At 41.0% G+C, this 22,803-nt stretch overlaps 2 protein-coding genes across 2 annotated transcripts; one reads left to right on the top strand and one right to left on the bottom strand.

Moving 5' to 3' along the window:
* Positions 1 to 1,228: 1,228 nt before the first annotated feature.
* On the bottom strand, positions 1,229 to 2,557 carry LOC148342018 (uncharacterized). The gene has a single exon (XM_088288030.1). It carries the CDS (start codon positions 2,540 to 2,542, stop codon positions 1,229 to 1,231), a length of 1,314 nt encoding a protein of 437 aa, XP_088144156.1. The 5' UTR covers positions 2,543 to 2,557.
* A 678-nt stretch (positions 2,558 to 3,235) lies between these two features.
* On the top strand, positions 3,236 to 20,949 carry LOC148342019 (uncharacterized). Its single transcript, XM_088288031.1, has 3 exons — positions 3,236 to 3,309; positions 7,862 to 8,682; positions 20,147 to 20,949. The coding sequence occupies exons 1-3, from the start codon at positions 3,236 to 3,238 to the stop codon at positions 20,947 to 20,949; spliced, it is 1,698 nt and encodes a 565-aa protein (XP_088144157.1).
* Positions 20,950 to 22,803: the final 1,854 nt, after the last annotated feature.

Here is a 22,803-nt window from a genome sequence, read left to right on the forward strand (position 1 = left end):
CAAACGGGAGGGCATTAGTGCAATTGTGCAGTCCTAGGATGCAATATTAACTACTACTGCACTTTCAGCCAAGGGTGTACTTAAATATTGACCAATGATGTATTTTGTTTACATTACAGTATTCTTATTACTGTACTTCTATCACTGTAGTATTTCTACCACTGCAGGATGTTCACTATTACAGTACTTTTATCATTGCAGTACTTTTATAATTGCAGTATTCCTATCATTGCGGTACTTTTACTATCACAGTACTTTTATCACTTTTATCATTGCAGTATTTTTCTATCATTGCAGTACTTTTACTATTACAGTACTTTTACCATTACAGTATACTTTATCATTGCAGTACTTTTACCATTGCAGTACTTTTATCATTGCAATATTTTTATCATTGCAGTATTTCCAATCATTCAGTAGTTTTTATCATTACAGTGTTTTCCCCCTCTGTATAATGGACAGGCAATAGGAGTGTTTCCTTACACTAGATACGTTTATACTGTGTATATTTGCATGCTTTTTATGAATGTCTGCTGCTAATGTTATACATTAACGGCTACATTACGCCGCCGACTCTGTGTGATCTATATCTTTACTCCTGTAACACCTCAAATTTCCCCATTGTGGGACTAATAAAGGACAACTTATCTTATCTTATCTTTGTACTTGGGTGTCGTTCTTTCACACATTTTCAAACGCCAATCTCAACAAATCCGCACTTGATCTCTGCTTAGCGATAACTCGTGTGCTTCTTTTTGTTAGACGAGAAGAATGAACGGCGTTGTCGTTTTTTAATGTCGTGCTGAATGGATTTCCTGGGTGAAAACTGCAGTCTGTTCAGCACAAAAGTGGAAAAATAGGACACGCCCCGCTGTGATATGATTAGCTACTGGCTGTGTGGAGCACTGTCATCAATTCATGCGCCCCCCTTCGCATCGCACCACGCCCCACTATTTGAGAATCACTGTCTTAGTTAGTTAAAAAAGAATAGCTAAATTATAGTTGACGTGTTCATGGGTGTTCTGAAGGTTCGCATGTTTATAGAATCATCCCTTTGAGTTGTGATTAAGAAGGGGATATTTTCCGAACTAATGTTAATTGTGATGGCTTTATGATATACACAGTTATATGGTTAATAATTGTGCATTTTTATTTTTTATTTATTTATTTTTTTTTATTTTTTTTATTTGAGCGTTTTGGATTAACGAATAGTATCTCCCAGGTAAATTCAGTCGTCGTCATCAACTTGGTCATCACTGTCTCCTCCATCACCAGCACTTCTGTAATCAATCAAAGGATATATTTCCTGTAGTTTGGAATTTGTTGGAGCGAGAGCTGTTGAGATAAGTCGGACAATCAAAACGCGAATGCAGGGAATACAACAACATCCACACAGTACAAGGATTGAGGTGAACATTGTTATAGAAATCATTACCGAAAATACCAAATTTTTATATTTACCAAACGTTTTGTTCCACCACTCATCCCATGCAGAGGTACTCACACCTGAGTGTTCCTTCAGCTTTCGGTTCAGGGCGCGCAAGCCTGTAATGGCTCTTGTGAGGGACCCTTCCGGAGAAGTGTTGTTAGGAATGAAAGTACAACACTGATCACCAATCACGGCGCAAACCCCTCCTCTCTCTGCCAACAGCATGTCCACCGCGATGCGGTTTTGAAATGCCATGAGTGATGTTGCTGCCAATTGTTCTTTAATAGCTATAAATCCTTCTTCAGTGAAGTTCCCCAATCTTTGCACGTTATAGTGTATGTAGTTTATTCGATCCACATTCTTATTCGGTGTAATCCAAAGGAGAATGGACTCGAACCCCGCTGCGATTTGATTTACCAACTTATACTCATCTGGTACGCCCCTTGGTTGGCCAATTGCATCCAAATAGGTCATATCACCATCCCTCCAGGAAGCACTTCGTCTTTTCCTGGCGTAATAATAGGGGGATTCGTGGGCTTCAACTGCTCTTTGAATGTCCCCTGCTGTGGATGGAAAAATAGACACTGGTAAGAGAAGTGACACCAATGCACAAGTTCCAACTGCGTCCTTTAATGAATCAAATAATTTAGTACCCCCACACCACCACCACACATCGCTGCGTGGCAGTAGTGTACCTGATTGGAGCAGAGTTGTTTTGCACCACGCTGATGATAAGCCTCCCACTCTATTTTGTGTTCCTGTAAGATTAACACAAGTAAAGTTAGCCACTGCCACATCGGTCGAAAAGATAGGCTTATCTTTCGTTGCTTTCGTAGCCGGGTAGACATCATTCCAAGCAATGCAATCCGCATTAGGCGTCAATTTTGTCATTACTTCTAAAAGGCATGTCGATGGAAGAGCTGCTGGAATTACTCGTAGCAATGGTCTCGGGCCCATACATGAAACACAACTAGAATTTGCAGTCTTAGCAGCTGATTCCATTAATAGTAGCCAATTATTTCCTAATTGGGTAACTCCTGTAACAGCCAAAAAGTGATCATCTACAGAGAGTTTTCCTTTAAATTTTAGCACCGTTTTAGATCGTTTTTTCATCGAAGTTTTGGTCTCTATATTTTTTATAGGGGTAGCCTTAACGGGATTCTCTAAAATGGTAGATACACAAATTACAATAGTATGATAAGGATCTACCCCTTGAGAATATGGGCTTAAATCTAATTCTTCACACGGATTATTGTCGCATCCCCAATTTGTCGAGTTAATAGTTAACTGAATTCCTATCGCTACGTGTGTTAATGAAAGTTTCTTCCGCAAAGTTTTTGCACATTTTTCAGTCGTCCAGTCAGACCAGTCTTGTCCCGTTTCTGCTACCAGTCCATCCCATCTTCTAGTTCTCACAGTTAAGTACCATGTGTACCGGCGTCCATAACTTTGCGCACTATACGCATGTTGTCCTACTTTGAAAACGGATGCTTCACTCAATTTAACTTCAGACCATGGTATAATAGCAGTTGTCACCTTGTTAGTCGGCAAACAAATCATTGTTGCTGAGTCAGCAATGCTGTTGCTCCTAGCGCATGATGTAAAGTCCATCTTATCAGGTAACCTAAGATTTTTAGTTGAATGTCCATTATTATTATTTATCGGTGTATATGTTGGTGTATACAAAGCTTTCACTGCAACCAAGGCTGCACAACACAAAATCTCAAACTTTATCCACGCGAAAGTCATATCGGCCGAGAGACCCCTAATAGGGTAGGGTGGCTTATAGTTCTTCACTGGCCTAAAATGTTTTCAGATCCTATTGATCTGCCCCCACCTAGTCACCAGGCTTGCCTACCTTCCCCTTGCCGGGTGTCTCGGTTGAGATGACCTTCTTACAATGCGCAAGGTGTATGTTGCTTGGGGAAACTGTCCTCGTTTTGGGCTTATGTTTCCCTGACAATTGTGTCGAGCACAGATCATACAGGCTCTTCAAAAAATCTTTTGAGAAAAAATTAAAACCCATATGTTGTATAAAATTGGTTTGGTTTGTCTTACCATACCATCCCTCCTGTTTGACATGTGTGTGACAACATGTGTCAATATTGCGAAAAATATTTTTGGGAAGAATTGTTTTTTTTTTTTTTTTTTTTATCTGAACTGACATATATGCCATTAGTCAAAGTAGCTCCTTTTTCTAGCCATAGATTTTCTCTTGCATAAGACTTTGTTGTTACATGTCTGCAAGGATGTTGCCTCGCAGAACGTTATCTATCAGCGCACACACAGCCACACCTATGAATGGCTTGGTAGCTGCTTCTTCACCTCTTTTTTTTTTCTCTTTCTTCTCTTCGTTTTATTTTGTAAGTCGACTATTTTTTGTGTACTAAGCTGACCAGCGAATTTATATTTTGTTATCCATGAGTTTAAATGTTTTACTTTTTCCGGACATTGGCTTTCTATAAATTTCTAGTCCTTACACGTCAATTGTTGTTTCGGATCGTTTTTGCTAGCTTTTTTTACTGTTTGATTTCCCCATTTTTCCCTAAACTGTTCTCCAATCCCTGAACAGGCTGACAATTACTCTGTTTTAGGTAATTCCCAAGCTTCTGCTTCCCAGACAGTTGTCAGTTAAATTTCCTGTTCCAAAATGAGGTTGCAAGCCTCCATGCACCCTTTTACATTCACACTATTTTTCCCTTTTTATTTATTTATTTTTTTTCCCCTCGTCTTTTTTCCCCTTATTTCTCTTTTTTCCCCTTTCAAACGCGCGTGGAGGATACACCCCTGTTATCCTCTCTCAGTTTTATAGACTATCTCTGTCTCTTCACGTAACATTGACTAGTATTCTTACGGTTTTACACAGTTTTAAAGACTTACTCTGTCTAGTCCCCACAATATCCCCACGGAATTTAACTACTTACTTGCAGAGGAGTCCGCCCTCCTGTTAACGCAGAATTTAACTACGTACCCCTTCAAATGCCCACATTTATCACACTCATTCATCACATTCGGACTTCACACACTCACCCAAGATGAGCTGAACGTCTCTCTCCGCAGCCGCCCTTCAACTTTCAGCATCCAGTAGCAAAGTCGAGGACCAGGTCCAAAAAAATAATAAAAAAAAGATAAACAAAAAACAAAAAAAGAAAAGAAATCCTGGAAAAAAATAAAAAATAAATCCTTGTTGTGGCCACGATTGTCCTCGGTCGTCGGCTTCGCCCCTGGACGCCTCCAGTATGTTGGGTCCACGGCTCTGAAGGACCAATTGTATGTCAGGTTCGCCAATTTGACATATAGTGTTCGTGAGCTAAAAGGAGAGACAAACAGTTCTTGTGGAGACAGAAAGGTTAAACAAAGTTTATTTGACAACTTTATCTCCCCTCCCGTTCCTCGATGCTTTTCACACATTCCCTTTTATAACATCGGGGAATCAGATTACACTCAAGGGTGGTACAGTTCGTCTTCTCAAAAGCTGGTTCAGTCCGGTTTATCATTGGGGTGTCGCCATGGATCGCAGCTGACTTTGACGTCAACATCTTTTATCAGGACCCAGTTGCTTGCTTCAGACTTCGATGCCAACTTATCAGGGCTCTTCAAGATGTTGTTTACTTCAACCTCACTTCTGAAGAAGTGCCACCGCCCCGCCAATTGCAGACACCTCCCTGCAGTAGAGGTGTCTCCCTGTATCACCCCGTCACACTGCAAACACTCAGCATAGTTCACTATATTAAACTGCAACATGTTATATGCACTACATATTAAAATAAGCTGCATCACGGCAAATGTATAATAACCTCTTAATATTATTCTAACACTCTTACTCGATCTTAGTGCCGCTTTTGATACCGTTGAGCATAACATATTATTAAAACGCCTTGAAACGTGTGTTGGCATTTCAGGTTCAGCGCTTTCTTGGTTTAATTCGTATCTGTCGGAGAGGACGCACCGTGTAATTCATGGCAATGCGACTTCTGATCTTTGTAAGATCACGTGGAGTTCCGCAGGGATCGGTACTTGGACCTCTCTTGTTTAGCATCTACATGCTACTGGTTGGTGATATTATATGGAAATATAACATTAGTTTTCATTGTTATGCTGATGATACGCAATTATCCATGCCGTTGGATATAACGAATCCGCGTGATTGCGATAAATTAGAGGAATGTCTTGCCGAAATTAAACAATGGATGTCTTTCAATTTTTTGCGTCTTAACTCAGATAAAACCGAGATGCTCATCATTGGACCAGCGCGTCATCGGTACCTTTTCAAAGACACCACTCTGAGTATCGATAAATATAATATTGCCCAAAAGGATTCAACAAAAAATCTCGGCGTTATATTTGACGCAACTATGTCGTTTCAAATGCACATAAAAAATATTACTCAAACTGTGTTTATTCATCTGCGTAACATTGCTAAAATTCGCCCAATTCTATCAACGTGTGACGCGGAAATCTTAGAATAGAATAGAATAGAAATCCCTTTATTGTCATTGTACTCAGGTGTGCAACGAGATTAGAGGATTAGAGATTAATCCATGCGTTTGTTACGTCTCGCCTCGACTATTGTAACGTTTTGCTCTCGGGTCTCCCCATGTCTAGTATTAAAAGACGAGGACGAGAAAGTTTGATCATATTACCCCGATACTAGCCAATTTGCATTGGCTTCTGGTCCTCGGAAGATGTGATTTTAAAGTTCTGATACTTACTTTTAAAATATTGCACGGCTTAGCACCTTCCTATCTCGTTGACCTCGTGGTACCATATGTTCCGTCCCGAAACCTTCGCTCACAAAATGCTGGTCTTTTAGTGATCCCGCGAGCCAAAAAGAAGTCCGCAGGTTCTAGAGCGTTCTCTATTCGGGCACCAATGCTTTGGAATGCACTTCCCTCAGATATTAGAGGCGCCACCTCAGTAGAAATGTTCAAAACACTATTAAAGACGCATTTATACTCTTGTGCATTTAGCTGAAATATTTGTTGGCCTGTTTACTGCCGCTTTTTTTCTTTTGTTTTCTTTTCTGCCCCCTTTTCCCCCGGCTGGGGGATTAGGTGACGGTGACCCACTAGGAAGTTTAAGGCATTGACCAACTGGGCATGCACCTGTTCCAGTGATGTCGTCTTCCTGCAGCGCGACATTTGATCAATTTATTTATATACTTTTAGCATCTAATTTAATTATTTGTTGGCCTGTTTACTGCCGGTTATTCTCTTTTCTGCCCCCTCCTTCCCCTGCTTGGGAATTAGGTGATGGGGACATGCTTTGAAGATTACGGCACTGACGAACCGGGAAGGGACCTGCTCTGCCGAAGTCGTCTTCATGCAGCGCCTTTTCTGATTTCCTTATATTTCAGCACTTCATTGAACTACTTGTTGGCCTGTTTGCTATTTCTGTTCTTTCTTTTCTGTTCCCAATTCCCCGAATTAGGTGATGGCGATTCACTTGGAAGTGGCTGTACTGAATTTACACCAACTGACCGGTACAAGATCGAAGGCTCATCTTCGGATATGCTGCCATGGATATTACGGCCCTGGATGAGGACCCACTCCACTGAAGTCATCTTCCTGCAGCACTTCATTCAATTGACTCTTATATTATCTCATCTATTATTGCATAGCATCATTGTATGTGTCAAATGTTGCCCAGTTGGCATCCATTGCAGCCTGGTCATCCTGGAAGGGGGATTCCCCCATCTGTGGTCCCTTCTCAAGGTTTCTCACTTTTCCCCTAATGAGGTTTTGTGAGTGTTTCCTTGCCCTCCTGGGGGTTAAGATCGGGGATGTCGATTGTGGCTATGTAAAGCCCTTTGAGACTGTCTGTGATTAAGGGCTATACAAATAAAATTGACTTGACTTGACTTGACAACAGAGGGGCGGAGCTTGCAAGCAGCAGCTCAAGTCATCACATGACAACAGAAGGTGATGAAGACCACTGGGGGCCATCACAAGCACATAATGAGGACACATTATCAGACGCCCATGACAATGATGATGATACTAATGATGATTATGATGATGATGGGCAAGCCAAAGGTGAAAGGGCATGTCACACTGACACATTATCTTCAAAGTTGTCTTTAAAAGGGCACAGAAAAACACACAGTGGTGAAAAACCTTTTTCCTGCTCAGTTTGTGGCAAGAGTTTCTCTCAAAAGTTTCAATTAAAAATCCACACAAGAAGACACAGTGTTGAAAAATCTTTTTCCTGCTCAATTTGTGGAAAATGCTTCTCTCAAAATTCAAGTTTAACAAGTCACACAAGAACACACACTGGAGAAAAACCTTTTTCATGCTCAGTTTGTGGAAAAAACTTCTCTCAAAAGTCGCATTTAACAAGGCACGCAAGAAAGCACAGTGGAGAAAAACCTTTTTCCTGCTCAGTTTGTGGCAAAAGCTTTAATGTAAAGTCATTTTTGACAAATCACACAAGAACACACACTGGAGAAAAACCTTTTTCATGCTCAGTTTGTGGAAAAAGCTTCTCTCAAAAGACACATTTAACAAGCCACGCAAGAACACACAGTGGAGAAAAACCTTTTTCCTGCTCAGTTTGTGGCAAGAGTTTCTCTCGAAGGTCTCATTTAATAATTCACTCAAGAACACACACTGGAGAAAACCCTTTTTCTTGCTCAGTTTGTGGCAAAAACTTTTCTTTGAAGTGGAATTTAAAAACACATACTCGATTACACACTGGAGAAAACCCTTTTTCATGCTCAGTTTGTGGAAAATGCTTCTCTCGAAAGGCAAGTTTAACAGAACACACAAGAAATCACAGTGGAGAACACCCCTTTTCCTGCTCAGTTTGTGGCAAGAGTTGCTCTCGAAAGTCTGATTTAATAAATCACACAAGATCACACACTGGAGAAAAACCATTTTCCTGTTTGGTTTGTGGGAAAAGCTTTTCTTCAAAGTCAAATTTAATAAAACACACAGGAACACACAGTGGAGAAAAACCTTTTTCCTGCTCAGTTTGTGGCAAAAGCTTTTCTGTAAAGTCAATTTTAATGAAACACACAAGATCACACACTGGAGAAAAACCATTTTCCTGTTTGGTTTGTGGTAAAAGCTTTTCTCTAAAATCATATTTAACAAGTCACACAAGAACACACACTGGAGAAAAACCTTTTTCCTGCTCAGTTTGTGGGAAATGCTTCTCTGAAAAGTCACATTTACGAAACCACACAAGAACGCACAGTGGAGACAAGCCATTCAGTTGCAGCGTTTGTGCTAAAAAATTCTTTTCTAAAACGGGTGCTGAGAGACACAATTGTGCTGGCGAGAATTGCAGCAACCCTTGGAGCTTAAAAAATGGACAAAAAAAAAACTGAAGGAACTGACTCTTTGTGGTAAGATGTAAATGTGATTTTGAAAAATGTAATTTTGCAAAGCTCTTTTATTGACATTAAGCCAATGGGATGAGTGCCAGAATAACCAATGTGTCTGAGTGATGATTTTTTTTTGTGTTTACATAAAACATGTAAATAAAATTAATTGCCTTTGCCTGGAATAACATTTGTTTACGTTATGCTTTTCAGTTGTCTTTTTAATCGAATTTAATGGAAAAGGTGTGAGAAGAAACGGTGCTTATGAAATCGTTGCCTTCCACAATCATCAATAAAATCACTTGTTCCACTTGCTCAACTGGCTTTCATTACGCTGCGTGAAAAGGTGAAAAACAGATGTAGAAGTTGAACGATAAAAAGAACAAGAAAGAGAAACGCGAATAGTCTCAGTTTCTCTCAAAGGTTTTGGAATGTCAGGAGTTGGCAACTTGATGGCGACTGGAGTCAGCGCTGGTTTACTTGCTGTGTTAGGCTGGCTCGTGTATGAATGGTCCATTGAACAAAACTCAAACTCTTCAAATATGCCCTCACATACATTTAATATTACACTTTCTGAATAAATTTCTGACTGGCTAAATACACTTTCTAGGTTGAGCTCTATCAAGCGTTTGGGGTTTGTTGTTAAGCAGAATCTCACTTCGGAAAAACTTAAATCATTTGTCAAATATACCAAATATTTTTTTTTTATGCTATATTATATTTTTTATACATTGGATTAGTTATATAATGAAATAGGGAAATATTAAAATTGGAAACCACATACAGACTTAATTCAATTAATAACAAATATAGAAACATTTTATAAATATTGAACTCATTGAGAAGAGTCCTGATCTTGAAATAAATATTGAATTATAAAAAATACTAAAAAATTAATTCAATAACCCGACCCTGGATGAGTGGCAGAAAATGGCTGGATGGATGGAATAATTTAAATTACATACATATTCAAATGAACAAATATGTTAAGAAACATTCAAGTGTGAAATAAAAAGGTTTAAATTGTTGATAATTTTACACATTAAAATAATTGAATAAATATTGTATTATTACATAAGCAAGCTTAAATATACATTGAAATAAATTTTAAAAAAGTCATGTATTTTTAAATGGCCTAATTTAGATATGGGAAGTAATTCTCTTTATGAAACTATGAAGGGACTGGAGCTCACAGAAGTGACCAGTCTTGGTTCTGACTGATTGGTTCTCACTGAACAAGAAAAATGAACATTGAAACACCAAATGTTAGACCACAAATGTAGGCATGTTACTGTAAGGCACCAGATAACAATGAACTGGGACACTTTTTCTCAAAATCACAGTTCAGTGACAGTCAATATGTTGTATCTTGCTAAATGTTTGGTGCAAAAAGACAATATTGTGATGTCTTTAAAATGCTCAGAACCTTTACACAACTATCCAACAGTATATGGAACTCAAAATGTGTTTTGAAGTGAATGTGACAGAATATGTTTACTAATATGAGTCACAAATAGTAAAAAATGTTAATATTTTGTCTACCATTGTGTTGAGAAATTTGAATGAATAAATTTTTGTAAGGCAACCTCATTTTTTCAGTTTATTTGGTATTTAGTTTCATTGCTTAACTTTAATATATACTCTTGCCAGCTTGTCAAAACAGTGCTATTTACTGCTTTTTAAAAAAGAAATACAATTAATATTATGCAGAATTGAGTTCAGCCTTTTGGCCCGGCCCTCCACAATATTTTATGTTTCTTATGTGGCCCCATGGAAAAAATAATTGCCCACCCCTGATCTAGGTAGACAAAAACAAACCGGTTCAACATGTCTCTCAGGATGTCATTCATGAGGGCTTGGAACACCGCAGGGGCGTTTGTGAGGCCAAAATGACCCAAGGGAGTGTTGAATGCCGTTTTCCACTCATCACCCTCTTTAATCCGGACCAAATGATAGGCGTTTCTGAGATCCAGTTTGGAGAAGACCTGGGCCTCGCAGAGAGGTTCAAATGACGGATCGATGAGTGGAAACGAGGACTTATTTTTAACTGTGATATCATTTACGCCCTTGAAGTCTATACAGGGGCGGAGTGAGGAATCTTTCTTCTTAACGAAGAAGAATCCTGCCCCGAGGGGTGAGGAAGAGGGCCGAATGAGACCGGAGGCGAGGGAATCTCGAATGTACGTCTCCATGGCATCCCTCTCTGGACGAGAGATGTTGTACAGTCGGCTGGTGGGGAGGGAAGCTCCAGGGAGAAAGTCAATGGCGCAGTCGTAAGGGCGGTGAGGAGGCAAGGTGAGAGCGAGGTCCTTACTGAACACCCGGGAGAGGTCATGATAGTTGGAGGGCACCGAGGAAAGATCCGGAGGAGTCGTAGCCGGAGGGGAAGATCGGGGAGCCGGGTCAGCGGACAACAGGCACTGCGAGTGGCAAAAAACACTCCAGCTGGTAATGGAGCAGTTTCTCCAGTCGATGGAGGGGTTGTGTTTTTGGAGCCAGGGGAACCCCAGCACTAGGGGAACATGGGGTGAATTGATGAGGTACAGCTGAATGGTTTCTCTGTGGTTACCTGAGATGATGAGTGTAAATGGTATAGTTTGCTGGGAGACCAAGGAAATGAGATGTCCATCCAGGGCCACCACTCTTCGAGGGGAAGTAAGGGGTTCCCAAGAAACCCCCAACTGTTTAGCCAGGGCTTGATCTATGAAGTTGCCATCTGCTCCGGAGTCGATTAAAACAGGGATTGAGAAGGATTTGCTTTGCCATAAGATACTGGAGGGAACAGACATGCGAGGGGAAGAGATGCAATTTGGCTCACCAATGTGCTCTCCTTCATTGGCAAGCCCCGTCTTTTGGCCTAGATGGACAGGCAGCAAGATAATGTCCGGGGTTTCCACAATAAATACACAAGCGATTAGTCAAACGTCTATGGCGTTCCTGAGCGTCCAGACCAGTCCTTCCCAGTTGCATAGGCTCCTCCTGGCGAGCAGAGGGCAGAAATTGGCCGGGTGATGACGGCTCAGAATGATAGACAGGCGGAACGGCTTTTCCATCCCCCCTCCGCGATTTTTCTGCGCTTCTCACTCTCAGCCGATTGTCAATTTTTATGGATAGTGAGACCAACTCCTCGAGGGAGGTGGGCTCGTCACGGACCGCCAGCTCATCCTTTAATCGTTCGGTCAAACCATTCACAAAAATACCTCTCAGAGCGGGCTCGTTCCATCCACACTCGTTCGCCAGGATTCGAAACTCGATGGAGTAATCCGCTACGGATTGTGTTCCCTGCCGAAGGGCTAGCAATCTGCGGGTCGCTTCGCGTCCTTTGACTGGGTGATCGAAAACCCTCCTTAGTTCCTGGCAAAAATCTGCATAAGAGGACATCACTGGCGAAGACGCCTCCCACAGCGCGGTAGCCCATTTTGCGGCTCTTCCGCGTAACAGGTTAACCATAAAGGCTATTTTGGATCGATCAGAGGGGTAGCTTAGCGGTTGTAAGTCAAAAACTAACGAAGAATTCAGGAGAAACTGACTACATGATCCTAGATCCCCGGTAAACGGCTCGGCAGTAGGAACAAAAGGTTCCTTGCTGCCAAGAGCGGGCATTGCGGAAGCAGAAGGGACCGGGGGAGTGTTTACGGGAGGATGGGTGGAGGGAGAGAGAGATAGGACCTGGGTGGAGAGGTGCGTGATCTTATGGTGTAGATTTTGGACCGATTCCATAAGCTCGTGAAACATTTTTTCGTGGCGGCCGAGCTGCCTACCTTGGATAGATAGGGCTTCTTTGAGGGGATCCGGGGTCGCTGGGTCCATTGTATTGGCCGGATTATTCTGTCACGGGTTGAGGAACCGTAATGGAGAGAGAAAAGGAACCCAAGAGCAACCTGGATATGAGATGGGATTTTATTTGTGCGGAAGCGGGTCCGGAGTTCTGCAGGGCAGGCGAGGGGGCGGTAGACGCGGCGGGAAGCAAGCGCAGGCAGCGGGTCCGGAGGGCGCAGGTCGGGCGATGAGGTGAGAGACGCGGTCTGGTCTTCTCGGGAAGGCGGTGGTGTCACGGGCTTGGGCGGGCAGGAAGAAGGCTTGAGGAAGCACATAAGAGAACGGAGTTATTACGAGCACCAAGGACAGCGCCAACAATGCCACTCTGTGTCGTGCAACTGCGGCCAAAGTACCACGGGTATAACGGGATAATCCGGCGCCTGACTCCTGGCTGCGCTGATCTTTTATGCTGTTGCTGATGAGCTGCAGGTGCACAGGGGCCGGCGCCAGAAATTGCAGGGCGTGCCTGGGCGTAGAACCAGAAAGTTGCCCAAGCCCTGCAAGACAAGTCATAGACTCCACCAAACATTAAAAGCACAGGACATCACAAAAATCGTGTCATATGACGAAAGCGATGTGCAACAACAAACTATAGGAGACCCAGAGCATGCTGTTAATGCAGTAAAAGAAGATAAATGGATTGCACCACTGCCTGTCAATGGGACACTAGTTACTTTTAAAATTGACACAGGAGCAAAAGCAAACAAAATTAATGAAAAAGACTTGAAATCACTTGAAGAGAAACCGGAAAGAGTCACAGACAAGCCCGTGAAATTGAAAACCTACGACAATCAGCCAATAAAAACAAAGAGATGTTGTAGGCTAAAAGTGACAGCAAAGGAAAGACAACACAAATTAACGTTCACAATTGTGCCAAGTGGACTGGAGTCAATCCTTGGAGACAGGACATCTGAAGAGCTTGGACTGGTAAAAAGAATTTACCAAATCAACAGCAAGGATGTCAATAAGAACAACAAAATGTTGAAGAGTGAAGGTAGTAAGAGTATAGTGAACAAATACTTTTCTGTCTTCAAAGGACAAGGGACGCTACCTTACACTTATAAAATACAGCTCAAGGAAGATGCTGAACCTGTAGTACATGCCCCCGAGAAGAGTCCCAGCCCCTCTCAAAGATAGATTAAAAAAGGAACTGAGCAGAATGACACCGATCAGAGTCAGCGAGAAAGTGGAAGAAAATTCCATCACGTGTGTTAAAAAGGGGAACTCCCAAGAGTTACGTGTTTGCCTCGACCCCAAAGATCTGAATGAGAACATTAAAAGAGAACATTATCAGATTCCCAAGCGTGAAGAAATCCTGAGTGACATGGCAGGTGCTAAGTTCTTCAGCAAATGAGATGCATCGCATGGATTTTGGCAGCTGAAGCTGGACACCGAAAGCAGCAGGTACACCACCTTCAACACACCATTTGGGCGTTTCTGTTTTCTGAGACTGCCATTTGGCATAAAATCTGCGCCTGAGATCTTTCACAGAGCTATGGAGTCAATCATAGAAGGTCTGGAAGGAACCCGTGTGTACATTGATGATTTGGTTGTTTGGGGGAACACAGAACAAGAACACAATGAAAGACTTGAGGAACTGCTACAAAGAGTTAAAATGAATGGACTTAAACTAAAACGAGAGAAATGTCTAATCTCGTTGCACACTTGAGTACAATGTCAATAAAGGGATTTCTGAAATATCTGTTTGGAGTTACAGAATTGACATTCTTGGGAGACAAGCTCACAGCAGATGGAGTGGTGCCAGACAGAACCAAAGTGCAAGCAATACTGGACATGCCAGTTCCAACTGAGAAAAAAGGACTTCTGCGAGCAATGGGGATGATAAACTTCCTGGGCAAGTTCATTCCAAACCTCTCGTCGAGGACAAAGTCCCTTAGAGAGCTGCTGCATCACAACGTCGCCTTTGAGTGGACGACAAAACATGACAAAGAATGGCAAGATCTAAAGAGAACTGTGACAGCTGAGCCAGTCCTTGCCTACTTTGATCCATCAAAATTTCCACTGAAGCGTCGAAAGATGTACGGCACGTACTGCTGCAAAAGGCGAGAGACACATGGCAACCTGTAGCCTATGCATCCAGGTCAATGTCAGAGACTGAAAAACGCTCTGCTCAGATCGAAAAGGAGTCACTGGGTCTAGTGTTTGGATTTGGCAAATTTCACACGTATGTTTATGGACTGCCCACGTTCATAGCAGAGACTGATCATAAGCCACTGATTTAAACTAGGAAGAAAAATCTCAATGACATGATGCCCAGAATTCAACGCATGATGATGACATTGCAGCGCTATGATTTTGAGCTAATATACACGCCTGGAAAATACATAGTGCTTGCTGATGCGTTATCCCGAGCGTCGCACCCTAACAGTGACATCAAGGACTGCGTTACGGCGGAGGAGGCTGAGGCTCACATCAACATGGTCACAGCCGCGCTTCCTGCTACTGACGTTATGCTGTCAGTCTTGAACAAAGAGTCACAATGTATGAACAATGGATGGTCAAAAGGGAACTGCCCTCAGTTTTACCCGATGAGAGCGCAGTTGTGCATGGCGGACGGCCTCCTGCTGAGGACGGACAGGATTGTAGTTCCACAAGCTATGCACAAGGACATGCTTCAGCGTCTTCACGAAGGACACCTGGGAGTAGAGAAATGTGAGAGAAGAGCACGAGAAGCCATCTACTGGCCGGGCATTAACAAAGACATAGAAGAAATGATTTAAAAATGCCAAGTTTGCCAAAAACATCAACACAAACAAGTCAAAGAGCCAATGCTGGTAGCTGACCTTCCCACAACTCCCTGGCAGAAGGTAGGCACTGATTTGTTTCATATAAGAGAACATTATCAGATTCCCAAGCGTGAAAAAATCCTGAGTGACATGGCAGGTGCTAAGTACTTCAAATTAGATGCATCGCATGGATTTCGGTATTCATAAATGTGTTTGGTTTGCTTCTGTGAATAAAGATTTTTAAAAAAAACGTATGAGTAAATATTTATCATCTCATCAATATTTGCACAACAGAGTACTGAGTTTCGAGATCCTCACAATAATAATTCTCAAAATTATATTTCTCATCAATTTAGCTTAGTTAAGGGATATTTTATTGACAATCTAACATCACTATACAAAGACAGAAAAAAAATTGGTTCTGGGGGGGAGCGAATCTTTTTCTTCTCGGTAGAGGCCGGCGTGAAATAATTGAGAAGCACTGCTAGTATATGCAGACATTATATTCATACAATCTTGCAGCCCGAGTGAAACACAGCATTGTTGCAAGTTCGGGAGGAGAAACGTAAACGTCCCACTGCTGTTCCAGCAGCGGCTACTCGGGGCATAGGCGGATAGGCGGAAGTGACGTAAGAGCTGACGCGCAAATGTGGCGTTAATTTCGTTTTTTTTTTTTTATCAACCGAATTATAATATTATATAAAATATATATTAAAATAGAACAGCCAGGGTAAAAAACAAACACAGAGGCAAAGAAAGATATTTGAAAAATACGTGCTTTAGCATGACGTCATTAACAAGCGCGCAGCTTCCGAAGGACCTCGACCACATCCACCGACCCGTCCACACCGGAACAAAAAATCCCACCGCTAAATTCTTCTGGTTTAGTGTGGAACTGACTGTAATTTTCTCACAGGATGTCCGTTGATATTCTAAAGGACTACGAAATCATTCATTAAGTCTTTGTGTCCCGAAAACCTCATCTTCGCGCGTTGATGCTTTTCGGCGTAGTTAGCTTAGCTTGTTAGCTAGCTAGCCGCTAACGAAAAGAGGCACATGACTCATCGCCAAGCAGAGATCAAGTGCGGATTTTTTGGAATTATCATTTGAAAATGTGTGAAAGAACAACATCCAAGTACAAAGAGGAACTTTGTGGAATAAAAGAAGAGAACGAGCAACATCTTCTACTGCTGGGCGAAGGTTGCAAGCAGCCTCGTGTTGTGCCACTCAAAGCAGGTTAGTACCCGTTTTACTCTCTTTTGCTTTGTATAGAACGACTTTCTATCGTTAGAAATATGCATCACAACATTAAGTTGTTTGGGGAAATGCGTCCATGGTTATTGCCGCTTTATTTTTAAATATTGCCTTTTACTTGCAGGTCTGCTGAACATTTATTTTTGCCAAATGAAATCAGTGCAGAAAATAAATGCCAAAGAATAACCAATAGTGAGGGGTGAACTCCATGTTTTCCCAGTATAAAATTTGAACTGATTATTTAACATTTTACATTTTCTGTTTTTTATATCTTGTTCAACCAATTCCTTACGGAATGAATTCTGCTTGAATCTAAAATATGTGCACACTGCGGCAAAAACATTAATGGCGGTTGATCAATTTTAGTGGATAAAACACAAAATATTAACTTTTTTTTTTTAAATCAAGTACGTATTGGTTTTATTTATTTATTTATTAACTTTGTACTGGCTTCGTCGGGTGAGAGTCAATGAACTTCCGGTGGCTCTGCACTGTTTTGTGCACATGTGCGTAGATTCACCCCATCCAATCATTTAAAATACATTTAATGCATCCATTCAGGGTTGCACGGATCTCATCAGTGAACAAGCGCATGCTGCAAGGAATGCATCTTCATCTTTGGCTTACAATGGGCTTAAAAAGGGAGTACGTCACAACCCCCTTTTCTACCAACAAGGCCAGGAACATTTAGTTCCTGGTAATAAAGTTCCTGTGGCCCAGGTGGTTTGGATCTCCCCCACAACTCATAGTTCTTGATAATGTATGCAAAAGACAATGATGACGTAACAGTGGGAGGTCTTGTGTTACTTTGTTACTCATTACTGACACCCTCTGGCTGTTATACATCATTGCGGTTACAAAATAATTCAGTGAACTCATAATATTTTGGTGTATCTTCGTCGAATTTGAATACATATTGGATAACTTTAAAATATACAGTCATTATTCAAATATGTCAACATGAAAGTCAGAGTGAAAGTGTTGTTGCTTAATGCTTATGTGTAAGAACTTTTACTCTTCAAACGTAATTTTGTTTTAAAATTTATTTCAAAACAGAAATTTTATACAAATAAAAAGGGTAATGTCGGAACTTACTCGCAGGATAAATGTCATTTTGGGTAAAAAAAACCAAACAAACGTAAATCATACAATAAATAGCGACTCTGATTCCAGGGTCCCTTTAATTTGTTTTGGGATCCAGATTATCATGAAAGCAAAAAGTACCCACGATGAAACTATCTCTAAATGCAAAAAGAAATACTTGTAAACATATTTCGCTTGAAGGATTCCTATTTTATCAATGACATTATGTTGCGATGGCCCCCAGTGGCCCCCATTAATAAGTTAGGGTCCCACAACAGGTGTTCCATCAGACGCACACAATAGCCTGTGTGTGCTAACTTCAGCTCGCTTCCAGAAACGTCTGTGACTATGTCAGGAATGAAATCGGGCATCAGCCGCAACGTGCTTCCTTTTTAAATGCTCTTTTATCACAGTTGTGCTGCTAAAGCAGGGATGTCCAAACTTTTTGCAAAGGGGTCCGGATTTGATGTTGTAAAATGTGGGAGGGCCGACCTCGGCTGACATTAACTACATAAAGAACAACATATTCAAACACATTTCAGCAAGTGATTCTGTGTTTCACATTTGCTTTTTTATTTTCATTTAAACCATCAAACATGTATTTTGGTTCATTTGAAGCATGAACATCACATGCAATTGAATATTTGCTTAACTTTTTTTCTTAAACAGAAGTAATTATAGTCTTGAGTGCAAATAATATTTGAACATGAATTATATCATCATGGGAGTTCAATGTTCACAGAATGTTTGAATAACAGAAATGATTACCACAAGTGCAGGACTAATTTGATATACATGACATATCATCAAATATAAATGTTGAATGAACATTATATTCTGGAATGAAAACCGACAACTTGTCTAAATTTGTGACTGAACAAAACAAAATTAAGTCAGTTATTTAAATGACAAATGACTTGCCTGCATTAATGTGACGGGTGATACTGAGATCTGGACTGCAGCACAAAGGCCAGGTCTGGCTCAAAGGCAGTGGTATTGATGCGCGAGGTGAGAGTCTGTGAGCCGTGTCCTCACGCGACTCTGATTTAAGTTCATTACCGAGAATGTCTTTTCACACAAATACGTCGACCCAAACGAGCTCAGCATTTTCCTAGCAAACCCTCGAATCTCTCGAAACCTGCCTTTATCCATCTGTCGGTAAAAGTTGTCGAGAGAAAGTTGCCGGTGCCGACTGCGGCTCTCGGCGTCACACTGCAGCTCAATGAGCTCCAGCTGGGCTGGAACATTGTCTGTGTCCACGGAGAAAAGTGATGAAAAAAGAGAGATATCCTCCTCAATAGCTGCAAAATCCCGAAAGCGTCGTGTGAACTCTTCAGCCAAAGACTTCATATCTAATGCGTACTTTGTTTGCGCACTGATATTGCTCTCAGTCAACTTTCCTTTTTTTGTTTATGGTCGCCATTTTAGAACTTGGGGGTAAAGGTCACCCGGGGTGATGTCGCAGAGTGGGTAAATTAGGAACAGCAATTAAGAAGAGAGCGAACTAAGCACTGTATATGTGCGGGCCAGAATTTATTAATTTTATTACAGAGGCTGCGGGCCAGATGAAGTTTGACCCCGGGCCGCATTTGGACTTTGGACATGTCTGTGCTAAAGGGAGGTTTACATCGTAGGACGAAATTTTGTGAAATGCCCCCATGGTCCGGTCCAAATCGGGGTCGCACGCATTGCTCCGTGTGCGGCAGGCACAAGTCAAGGTAGCACGGTAGAAACAATATAAGACAAAGTCGCCACCTGAGGTTTGACTTGACCAAACCAAATTTGTCTTTTTGTGTCCTGCAGACGTCAGTGAAAACGATCTCCTTTCTGTGAAAGAGGAGCCAGACTGGCCTCACATCAAAAAGGAGGAGGAGGAGATCAACAAGTCACCACTGAACGTTGTCCCTATAAAGACTGAAGATAAAAAAAAGGATGAGAATGAGGACAACAGAGGGGCGGAGCCTCCAAGCAGCAGCTCAAGTCATCACGTGACAACAGAAGGTGATGAAGACCACCGGGGGCCATCACAAGTACATAATGAGGACACATCAGATGCTCATGACAATGATGATGATACTAATGATGATGATGATGATGATGGGCAAGCCAAAGGTGAAAGGGCATGTCACACTGACTCATTCACTTCAAAGCTGTCTTTAAAAGGGTACAGAAAAACACACAGTGGTGAAAACCCTTTTTCCTGCTCGGTTTGTGGCAAAAGCTTCTCTCTCAAGTCTTATTTAGTAAGGCACACAAGAACACACAGTGGAGAAAAACCTTTTTCTTGCTCAGTTTGTGGCAAAAGCTTTTCTTTCAAGTCATATTTAAAAAAACATACACGATTACACACTGGAGAAAAACCTTTTTCATGCTCAGTTTGTGGCAAGAGTTTCTCTCGAAGGTCTCATTTAATAATTCACACAAGAACACACAGTGGGGAAAAATCTTTTTCCTGCTCTGTTTGTGGAAAATGCTTCTCTCAAAAGGCAGGTTTAACATATCACACAAGAAAGCACAGTGGAGAAAAACCTTTTTCATGCTCAGTTTGTGGCAAAAGTTTCTTTCAAAAGTCACATTTAACAAGCCACACAAGAACACACAGTGGTGAAAAACCTTTTTCTTGCTCGGTTTGTGGCAAAAGTTTCTCTCAAAAGTCACATTTGACAACGCACACAAGAACACACAGTGGAGAAAAACCTTTTTCCTGCTCGGTTTGTGGCAAAAGCTTCTCTTTAAAGTCACCTTTAATAAAACATAGAAGAATACACAGTGGTGAAAAACCTTTTTCATGCTCAGTTTGTGGCAAGAGTTTCTCTGACAAGTCTCGTTTAACAAGCCACACAAGAACACACAGTGGTGAAAAACCTTTTTCTTGCTCGGTTTGTGGCAAAAGTTTCTTTCAAAAGTCACATTTAACAACGCACACAAGAACACACAGTGGAGAAAAACCTTTTTCCTGCTCGGTTTGTGGCAAAAGCTTCTCTGGAAAGTCACCTTTAATAAAACATAGAAGAATACACAGTGGTGAAAAACCTTTTTCCTGCTCAGTTTGTAGGAAAGGTTTCACTCAAAAATCAACTTTAACAAATCATAGAAGAACACACAGTGATGAAAAACCCTTTTCCTGCTCAGTTTGTGCCAAGAGTTTCTCTCAAAAGTCGCATTTACGAAACCACACAAGAACACACAGTGGAGAAAAGCCATTCAGTTGCAGCGTTTGTGCTAAAAAATTCTTTTCTAAAACGGGTGCTGAGAGACACAATTGTGCTGGCGAGAATTGCAGCGATCCTTGAAGCTTAAAAAAGAAAACAAAAAACTGAAGGAACTGACTCTTTGTGGTAAGATGTAAATTTTGAATAAAATATGATATATTGAATTTTGCAAACCTCTTTTATTGACACTAAGCCAATGTGATCTGTGCCAGAAGAAGCAATGTGTCTGAGTGATCATGATTTGTTTTGTGTGTTTACATCAAACATGTAAAGGAAATTAATTGCCTTTGCCTGGAATAACATTTTTTAACATTATGCTTCTCAGTTGTCGTTTTAATCATACCTAATGGAAAAGGTGTGAGAAGAAACGGTGCTTATGAAATCGGTTCCTTCCACAATCATCAATAAAATCACTTGTTCCACTTGCTCAACTGGCCTTCATTACACTGTGTGAAAAGCTGAAAAACTGAACTCGAAGTTGAACTCTAAAAAGAACAAGAAAGAGAAACGCAAGCAGTCTCAGTTTCTCTTTCTAGGTTGAGCTCTATCAAGCGTTTGGGGTTTGTTGCTAAGCAGAATCTCACTTCGGAAAAACTATCATTTTGTCAAATATACAAAATACTTTTTTCATGCTATATTATATTTTTTATACTTTGGATTGCTTATATAATGAAATCGGGAAATATTGAAATGTATAATTAGCAACGACATACAGACTGCAATTAATAAGAAATATAGAAACATTTTATAAATATTGAACACATTTAGAAGAGTTAATCTTGAAATAAATATTGAAATATAAAAAATACTTGTGTTTTAAATTATTTCAATGACCCGACCCCGGATGAGCGGCAGAAAATGGCTGGATGGATGGAATGATTTAAATTGCATACATATTCAAATGAACAAATATGTTCAGAAATATTCAAGTGTGAAATAAAAAGGTTTAAATTAATATTGATATAATTCCACATTAAAATAATTGAATAAATATTGTAGTATTACATCAGCAAGCTTAAATATACATTGAAATAAATAAATAAAAAAGTCATGTATTTTTAAATGGCCTTATATAGATATGGGAAGTTCAAAGAAGTGACCAGTCTTGGTTCTGAAGTTCCGATGTAACCAGATACTGCCCTGAGAGAAAATAGGCCTGAGCATTGTTTATGGTGGGGGCAATTCTCTCGCCAGGTCAGTGACCTTCCAGGGTATGGAAGTAATTTAAGGTGGTCACGAGTAGACTGGTCGTACCAAAGGGGAGACGCATCTGCTCTCCCTCTGGGGGACTTTTGGAGGGAAATCCCGAAGACTAGCGGGATGGGAATGCATATGCAACAAGGGAAAATTAGATATTCATGTCCTATTTGGGCATTCCCTGTAAGAAGGGAATGTCTGAGAGGGGGCTGCACGTGCAGGAGCGCACACACGCACACGTTTTTGGGGAGACTTCTTTTGACATCAGCATGTGACGAGAATAAAATCTTTCTTCTTTCTTTCGTTCTTTTCCATCACCAATTCAGCCTTGCTCGGCTGCCTCTCCGGAAGGCAGCAAGGACCCACACTTCAAAGACAAAATATACGACATATTGAAAGAAAAATAATACTCAAATATTGAAATAAGTATAGAATTGAATGAATAATCAACAAAGAAATAAATACCTAAGTACAACATTTCGATCACATTGAGTTCTTTCTTGCACATTCTTAAGCAATCATAATTTTTTTACTTTTACTTGTTAAGTTACTTCTGTGCATTTCACACCTGTGCCTTCAGTGAAGTCCTACTTTGTCCTACTTGAATGAATCCGCATCAAAATACCATCATTTATGACACCACGGCTGGACAAATAATATCCAGAAACACACTTACGCACCACTGAGTGAGTGTTGGACGATATAGCTTCTCTTGAAAGGTCCGACTTGAAAATGTCC

The sequence above is a fragment of the Idiotropiscis lumnitzeri genome, chromosome 2, assembly GCF_059441095.1.
Source record: "Idiotropiscis lumnitzeri isolate Australia: NSW breed Sydney's pygmy pipehorse chromosome 2, RoL_Ilum_1.0, whole genome shotgun sequence".
Taxonomy (NCBI): domain Eukaryota; kingdom Metazoa; phylum Chordata; class Actinopteri; order Syngnathiformes; family Syngnathidae; genus Idiotropiscis; species Idiotropiscis lumnitzeri.